Source organism: Platichthys flesus, chromosome 20 (genome assembly GCF_949316205.1).
Source record: "Platichthys flesus chromosome 20, fPlaFle2.1, whole genome shotgun sequence".
NCBI lineage: Eukaryota > Metazoa > Chordata > Actinopteri > Pleuronectiformes > Pleuronectidae > Platichthys > Platichthys flesus.
The window spans coordinates 14,817,488-14,826,489 of NC_084964.1; the positions used below are offsets into that span (position 1 = coordinate 14,817,488).

General features: G+C 46.7%; 2 protein-coding genes across 2 annotated transcripts; both read left to right on the forward strand.

Annotated features, from left to right (window-relative positions):
* Positions 1–4,525: 4,525 nt before the first annotated feature.
* crygmxl2 (crystallin, gamma MX, like 2) lies at positions 4,526–6,198 on the forward strand. Its single transcript, XM_062413647.1, has 3 exons — positions 4,526–4,653; positions 5,137–5,379; positions 5,871–6,198. The coding sequence occupies exons 1-3, from the start codon at positions 4,645–4,647 to the stop codon at positions 6,144–6,146; spliced, it is 528 nt and encodes a 175-aa protein (XP_062269631.1). The 5' UTR covers positions 4,526–4,644; the 3' UTR covers positions 6,147–6,198.
* Positions 6,199–6,663: 465 nt separating this feature from the next.
* On the forward strand, positions 6,664–8,496 carry crygmx (crystallin, gamma MX). The gene is made up of 3 exons (XM_062413646.1): positions 6,664–6,788; positions 7,370–7,612; positions 7,949–8,496. The coding sequence occupies exons 1-3, from the start codon at positions 6,780–6,782 to the stop codon at positions 8,222–8,224; spliced, it is 528 nt and encodes a 175-aa protein (XP_062269630.1). The 5' UTR covers positions 6,664–6,779; the 3' UTR covers positions 8,225–8,496.
* Positions 8,497–9,002: the final 506 nt, after the last annotated feature.

The following is a 9,002-nucleotide window of genomic DNA, read 5'->3' on the forward strand; positions in this document are numbered from 1 at the left end:
TGTGTAGAGAGACATTATAAAAAATGAAAGAAATCAGATAAACTATCCGACACTTTGTGAGACATTTGGTCCAAACATACTTTGGGCATCTGAGGTCACCGTCTCTGAACAACTGCATAATGCATGTGAGGAAAACGAATGCAGCTCTATCTGCTGCTTGATTTACTATAATAAGGAAGGCTTTTTGTAAATCATATGCATCCATGTTTTTTTCTTTCTGTGCACATGATGAAGCCAGCAGAGGTGGGATTTGAGAGGCACCTCAAAGCTCTGATCCGGAGTGCCTCTGCCCAGTGATGTTACCTGCTGGGACAGCAGCGCTGCTCCTCTAAATAAATTGCAAGTGGCCTTGGGCAATAAGAGGAACCGGCGTTTGATGTGCCTGACTGCCAACGAGGAAAATGTGCAGGCAGTCAATCAAGCTCTTAAAGCTCCGCAACAATGGAGTCGACCCCGGTTTATTATTTATTTTTTAAATTGATGTATTTCATTATCACAAGGTGTCTACTTGCATGGGCGTGGGGGAGGGGGAGGAAGGTGGCAACATGATCAATAATTGATATGCAGCATGAACAAAAAAAAAAGAGGAGCTGATTTGGTGCCTCTCCTCTGGTGCACTTGTCACTGGCTGTTGTCAGAACACATTTGCTTTGATGACAAATTTGAAGAAGTGAACAACAGCATCACATCTGATTACAAATTTAGCGCGTGGTGAGAGGCAGGGGCCCCTTCTCGCCGAGGCTCTGTTTGTTCAGGGCTGCTCGGGAGGAACGACTACCAGGCGCCGAGGTGCGTTACAGTCTTGTAAGCGGAGAGATGAGAGGGGGGTTGAACTTTTTTGTCATGTGTCAGTAAACAGCGTGTGACTTTGTTTGAAAGGCACCTGGATTACAGGGTGAAAAGTTGCTCTTTAAACCTTTAAAGCTTCGGGGGGCACGGGGAGACGCGCCACGTCAAAACAGTGTGCGTGGAGAAGGGGAGTGAGAGCGACTGAAAGCCATCACTCCCCCAAGTGCGTCTGTCGAGAGGCGGAGGAGTGAGTCCTGCTTTTTCCTTACAGGCTCCGGGTCATGCTGTACGGTGGAGCGTGAGGATTTAGCCAAAATGAAGGAAGTGGCTCGAACGATCAAGGTTCCCTGAAAGACAGCTTGTAGTGACGTGAAGAAAATCTCTCATATACAAGAATGTAGTTGTTGCCTCTGAGCTCAAGACAAAAACTACGATTTAAATTTGTGATATTATAAGAAACACAACTTAGCACAACACCAGTTGCAATGTGTGGCACATTTCCAAGAGGAACCTTCCAGTTATATGAAACATTTCTTCTTTATCTGTAGGATAAAACTTGATAAAGTTGTAAAACAGGTATAATGTCAGATGTTTCCTCTCAGGCTGGTTCACGATCACCTGCAGGTCATCAGAACCAAACTATAGAGAAAGTCCTTCTGGTGATTGCATGGCTGAGAGCAGTTCTTAATTAGCCCAAATGTTTATTTTTTAATTCCATGCACAGAGCGGAGATTCACCACAAACTTTAAATAAAAACAACTAAATCCTGACGGTTCAACTTGAGATGTCAGAGAGAGACAAAAACAAACTCGACATAATTGACAGCTGCATCCATTTGCTCGGTCGAAGGCCCCTCCTCCTGCTTTTTCTCCACTCTGTTCTTCCAACACCATTTCCTCTTTTAATTATCCCACAGCAAAAAAAAAAAAAAAAAGATGGAGCACATCAGAAGCATCGCGGTAAATCCTGGCCCTGGCACCGGCTCATAGTGGCTCCTGCGTCTGGCAATCCCGATAGAGCCTGCGCGCTGGCAGTGACAAGAGAGGGAGGATGCCTGGAGATTTACTGACAGAAAGAATGGAGAGGATGATCTCTCGGCAAAAGAGAGGTCCTCATTCTACTCCCGGCATGGGAGGCTTTTTTTTTGGCGAGCGCTTTCCGATCATACCACATTTTCAGGAGCAGATTAGCTGGTCCTCAGGAGCAGAACTCGCACACACCCCTTGTTTACACCTCAGTAGCACAGTGTTTCTGTAATGACTGTTCAGTAGAAAGCACATTGGAGTCACTGCGCGCGCGGCTGCTCTCCTATCTCCTCCTGCAACATTTTCGGGGGTGAGACTTACTGTATATTGCCGAGTCACAGGGACCACGGTTTGGATTAAGGGAACATGATTTGTTCTGAATTGAAAGAAGTCTCCTCTGACCTGAAATGAGTTTTACCCAATGAATTGCACATTCCAATTCTAATTAGGTATCAGCGACACAAATGTTATTGGGTTTTTTATTTTTCATTTGAAAGCCGGATAGAAGGGGGGGGGGGGTGAAGGGGGTTGCAAGTTAACTAGTGCTGGGGCTGCTGTCTTGTCAAAGTTTCTCCCGTCTCTGTGGGGTGCACATCAATCACAGAGGTCCCCCGACTGACAGTCATTCTGCAGGCTAATCGTGTCGTCATCTCCCCCGCGATTGCACAGATTGCACAGATTGCACAATAAGATCCTCGGACACAATGGAGCCGTAGATCTAGCCCCCCCCCCCCCCACACACACACACACACACACACACTCTGTTCCCCTCTCCTTTTCCTTCTCTTACGTCTTTCTGGAGATGAAGAGTGGAGCGCTCCACAGCGGGTAGCTTTCTTCTCCTCCGGGGGGAACTGAGAAAGCAGGCAAGGGGCCCCTGTGATGTTGCTTTCCCTTCAGGGTGGGGAGGAGATGTCTTGTAGCAGATTTAAAGATGATCATTTGAGAGCCTGCGAAACAAGGTTCCCCTCTGGAAGCTGCGTTTGGTGGAGGGAGTCAAGGTCCCGACTAATGAGTTGGGGTTAGGCGATGTTTCTCAGTGACGAAAAATTAGAGCGAGGAAGATGATGACATAATTTTTTCTTGGTTAAGAGATCGTATTGCACCTCAGTTACATGTTTCTCTCAATGCAAAGGTCAGAGGTCAAGCTGAGCAGAACTTCCAAATCAAAGACCCCTCAGCTCTGTGGATGTTTGCTCCAGAGTTTGAACACAAATCTCCAGCCAGACATGAGCTTCCCTGTCATTCCAACGCCTCTCGCACCAAGACCGAGTAAAAAGGGTTCGTACATTAAATTGTCACGATGAAAGAAATCATTTATCCACGAATAAAACATATAACAAATATCTCAGCATTTGTTCCTTATACATTCTGATTTATTAAAATAAAAGAGCGTACCTCCCGGAGAAACTATTTGCTCCAGAAACTCTAAAAAACAAAACAACATCCCGTCTGATAATCTGCCACAATTACGCGGCACAGTGTGATGAAAGAATATCAATGATCTACTTGTGTCATCGGAAAACAGTGCAGCTTCAAACATGAAACCTATTGAAGCCTGCGAGGGTTTCAAGTCGACGAATGATCAAAGACGCGAAAGGCTTATCAACGCTGTTCCTTAAAAAGTGAAACAGTGTCATATGGCTCCAGATATACCATCACCACAGTAGCGGTGTGTTTGGCCCGGGAACATAATGGCTATTGTGCTTTCTGGAAACATTTGCCTTTTGACACGGTTGAAGCTGCAAAACCCACACAGAGTGGAGAGGGGGCATGAGCTCTTTATCCCGATGAAAGGCGAAAGAGGTGACCTTTCTGGCATCAGCTGGGCTTTGGGAACACAATGCATGGCAGCAACTCGTTCTGGCCTTTTCCCCTTCAGCTCTGGGCTATATGCTTACAAGTCAAAGACTCAAGTCCAAACATCTATCAATTTATACAAAAGAATGAAACGCACACATGCCCCCGAACCCCTGCTTTTATATCACAAATACACACACACACACACACACACACACACACACACACACACACACACACACACTCACACACACAGAGACACACACAAGCACACAGAGCAGTTCTGTCTGTACATCTGCAAACAAACCGGTCCCGTCTGGCATCACAGTACAACTGCAGGCTATGGAAGCGAAAAGAGACAACAGATCACTGTAGATTACATCAACACAAAAGCTTGACTCAGTCCACAGTATCAACACCACTTCCCTTTAACGTGAATTGAACAACAATTACAATATGGCCTGCACCACTTTAGAGGAGGCGCCCGTCCAAACTCACTGGAACTAGGGGACTGGATAAAAAAAAGAAACGGAGTAACTTAGTATTTTCTACCCGAGTGAGACACGACATGAAAATCATGACTTGGTTAAGTGCTAGTTTTACAGAGCGCGGCAGCCAAACTGACCCACACAACTGTACACTTTAAAGGCTTTGTTGTCGGGGGGGCCGCACACCTAAAGGGCCTTTGTGCGATATTTCAAAAGGCTGCATCAGAAGGTTGTGGCGTTACAAGGGTCACGCAAACACAGAATAGCACTTGTGTGGTGTTCATTTTTTGGCACGGGTTCGGGTGGGTGGGTGGATGGGTGGGTGGGGGGGGTGGGGGGGCGTCAATTCTATAGGTAAACTCTAGCAGACAGGAGATAAGTTCCCCCGTGGGCTGTCAGACAAAGGGAACAGTGGTCGGCATCTGAAAAGGTAAAAAAGACTAGTAGCTCCTGACGTGTCAGAGGCCTCATCATCAGTGGGAGAGTATAAAAGGACCAGTAATAGTGTCTAGGTCCATGGTGCGCACACATCCACAGCAATCATGGGAAAGGTATGAGCTCACATGCAATATGGAAACAGCTTTGACGAGGAGGTGGAGAGAAAATGGTTTGGGAACGTGTGTCGAATATTGTAACAGGGAGAGAGGATTCAGCGAAAGAGGGAGAGAGGCCGAAAAAGTGTGAGCTAGAAAGCTAGTTGAGACTAACCTCATTACCTAAAGGTTTTTAGAATGAAAGTGACTCTGGACATCAACAAGTTAAATCTAAAATGGCTTCCACATCCGACGGATATATTGTATTTATGTGACAAAAAATGTTTTGGCTCCTTTAATTTGAAGATTTGACAGCTTGCTCAGTTTGGACGATATGTTGTTGTTTAAATAAAAGGAAGCAATTGTAAAAAAGCTGAAGAGGCTGAGCTTGTACCAGGGAGAGCAGTGTCCCCTACAGTCCGTTCACGTGTATTGCAACCAGTCCACCTGACTTGAGTGATGCATGCCTCACTCTCTCTCTCTTTCTCCCTTTTTTTCAAGATAATCTTTTACGAAGGCCGCAACTTCCAGGGTCGCCACTGGGAGTGCAGCAGTGAGTGCATGGACACCTTCAGGCACTTCAACTGCTGCAACTCCATCCGTGTGAGCGGGGGTCACTGGGTGGCCTATGAGAAGTCTAACTACAATGGCTACCAGTACATCCTCGGCCCCGGCGAGTACCCCGACTACCACTGCTGGATGGGCTTCAACAACTGCGTCCGCTCCTGCCAGATGTTCCCCCCCGTAAGTCAATCAAACAGACAGATAGGACCGGCTGCCCCCCCCCCCACACACACTTCCCTCCCTCCCTCCCTCCCTCCCTCCATCCCCCACCACTCACCTTGTGCGCATCAGATGCCGCTTTAGAAATGGATGTCAATCACAAGCCTTTTGATGTCATTTGCAGGTACCCAGGCAGGTCATGGCATGAAAGTCTCTGTTGCAAGGCCCACAAGGAGACCGAGTCAGCCTTTAAAAAGAATATGATGCACCCCCCCATAAGACTCGGTGCCTTCATCTTAATTCTGTTAGTCACATTGAGTGTTTCTGGCAGTTTAGTGAGGGGGGAATCTAATCTTGTCATGCTGGAAGAGAGCTGTTGCTCCTCGGCATCTGCAGTTACTTAGAAACCAAGTACGCAAATTAATCCAAAGTGGAAGGATCAGCCGAGGACACACAGCTCTCTAGAACCCAAACGGCATAATAATCATATTCATGCTTTCTCTCCCATCCAGTACAGAGGATCCTACAGGATGAGGATCTACAACAGGCCTGACCTGATGGGACACACGATGGAGTTCATGGACGACTGCCCCAACCTGTCCGAGCGTTTCCGCTTCCGCGACATCTACTCCTGCAACATCCTGGAGGGATACTGGATTTTCTACGAGCACCCCAACTACAGGGGGCGCCAGTATTTCCTGCGCCCTGGAGAGTACAGGGCCTGTGGCGACTGGGGCTGCCACGACCCCATGGTGGGCTCACTCAGGAGAATGAGGACTCTCATGTAACCTAATGCGCAACTCATATGAACATTAAAGACTTGATTTTAAAACAAAAAAATGCGTCCTGTATAGTCATTTGAACATATCCTTGCAAAAATATGCACATGAGCCTAAAGCAGATTAATTGGTCCTGGGAGTCGATTTACTTTCCGACTTAGTGTTGATGTTCAAACTTTCAAACTTGAACTCTACATCACATCAAATACCTTCAGTAACAAACCAAACCTTTTCTCTTTTCCACCATGCCTCTCCTCACACGTTCTGGCATTCACAGAAATGTATTTATTATCATTATCTTTGTGTGATCATTTCTTTTTTTATTTTATTTAAATGCTCGAAATAAGTCTAAATGAAAAATAATGAATGAAAAAAAATGAATTCATAGAAATAAAGGCAGGTGTTGTGACTGTTATTGTAGCCCCGGGGAGAATGTGCAGCTGTACAGTATTTTCCGTAGACAGACAGAGAGCTTTGACAGAGACAAAGCGACGGCTGTATCTCACCTATAGTGTTCTGCTGCAGTGTGCTGACACGACAGAGCTTTGTCTCGTGTTTGCAAAACCCCCGATCCAAGCGGGGTCTATAAAGAGGCCTGGTACTGCCCAGTATCTGGCCTGGGCTGAACTTCACACAGTGACAATGGGCAAGGTAAGTGTGCAATTTGAAATGTGTATGTAGTAACAGCAACTCTGGTGTTTGATGCTGTGTACTAATCAATACTAAACTGATAAATGCTGCAAAGATACAGTAAAAAGATTTGGTCAATGAAATGCTAAATGAGTGATAACTCATCCATCTGTGGGTAGATATGTACTGGGGCATATTTTCAGGACATACAGGGAGGAATTGGATAAAAAAATGGAATAGATGAAATTAAACAACTTTAACTGCCAAATAAGAAACCCATGTACGCCTCCGTCTTCTGCTGAGGATGGTAAAAAGTGCAGTTATTAATATGCTTAGAGTTTTTAGTTACTGAAATACACCAGATGCAATAACATCATTCAAATTTTACTCTTGTATATCATTTGAGACATTTCTCAGAATACTTTAATTGATCTTTCCCAAAAATCCTTTACAAAAAATATGAGCTAATACATTGCAGTTATACGTATCATTGCTGATGAGAGTCTACACAGTTTGAGGGGGGGTCAACTTGAAATGTAAAGGTGTACTATACATTACATGCATGGCTGTGGTAATCACATCTCTCTGTCCGTCACGTGCAGGTTATCTTCTACGAAGACAGGAGCTTCCAGGGCCGTCACTACGAGTGCAGCAGTGACTGCCCGGAGATGCAGAACCACTTCAGCCGCTGCAACTCGATAAAAGTTGAGGGTGGCTGCTGGGTGGCCTACGAGAAGCCCAACTACACCGGCTACCAGTACATGCTGCACAAGGGCGAGTACCCCGACTACCAGCGCTGGGCGGGCTTCAACGACTGCATCCGCTCCTGCCGTATGGTGCCACCTGTGAGTCTCAACTGAAGCAACCAATGTTCCCACTCGAGGTTCCTCTGTGGAAGTGCCAGTTTGGGATGGTTTAGTTCTCAAGCCTAGTCCCACTGTTCCCACCTGTCAGTTCCAATACCTGTGGCTATTTTAAATCCTCTCTTCTTTGTGGCTTGACCCTTAGCAGCAGTGCAAAAAGTAGACCCGGTCATTGGATCAGTGTGAGAGGGAAAAGTTTATCCATCACTTTTTGTCAAATAGCCACGTTGTTCTATTCGACTGTGAGAATATATAAGGTGAATGTGTTTGTCTGTGTAATGGCGGTATCGTTGCATTCTCTCACTTCTTCTTCTCCAGTACAACGGAAACTACCGGATGAAGATCTTCGAGCGCTCCGACTTCGGCGGCCAGAACATGGAGCTCATGGACGACTGCCCCGACCTGCACGAGCGCTTCCACACCCGGGACATCTCCTCCGCCAACGTCATGGAGGGCTACTGGATGCTGCACGAACACAGCAACTACAGGGGGCGCCAGTACTTCCTGCGCCCCGGCGAGTACAGGAGGCACAGCGAGTGGGGGAGCAACAGCCCCACCATCGGCTCTCTGAAGCGCGTCACCGAGATCAACTGATCCGGTTGCCTGTCGCCCTCACTGTCGAGCCCCCCCGCCCCCCCCCGACCCTCACGTTCCCCAGCAGTGTTTCAGTGTGGTCATAGCACTGTGGTGTCCAAACATGAAGTTTTAAATTCACCTGTGGGGGGGCTTCTGGTGCGTCTGATGTTGGGTTCTGGTTTTTTGTTGGCCGGCTCTGCATTCCTCCCCAACGCAAAGTGGTTTGCCTCGCAGGTCCCCAACCTCCTGTCCTACTGGAAACCCAATAAATGAAAACTTGATGAAAGTCAGCTAAAGTGAGCCTTTGTTCATTTCCTGTTGACGACCACAGCTGTCACTATCAAACGATCAGGGGGATGAGGGCTTGTCAGAAATCTGAGGGATCATTTTTCTTTTTAACGTGTTGATTTAACTTTGGTCTCATCAGGCCACGGAGTCAGATGTAGACGGAACCACCGAGGTCCTAGCAAGACAAGTTTCCGCAGTTCGCCGTGATATTGTCATTCCACATACACAATGAAAAATTATCAAGGAAACAGAAGCTTTTTCTTTGAAGCTCGGTATTAAAGACCGAAATAAAGGGGTGTATCTGAGGATGGGCATGTAGGAGTCTTTATGAGATCACATGGTACACAGTAAGCGCTTTGGGTCCATGAAAGATGCCCATATTAGATCCACATCACAGGGCCAGTGCCAACTCAAAGAGCCGGAGTCAAAGTGGCCTGGTATTAGCCCCGAGCATCAAGCTCTCTCAGAACAAAAAGCAAAACCCAGTCCACATCCCTGCTCATGCATT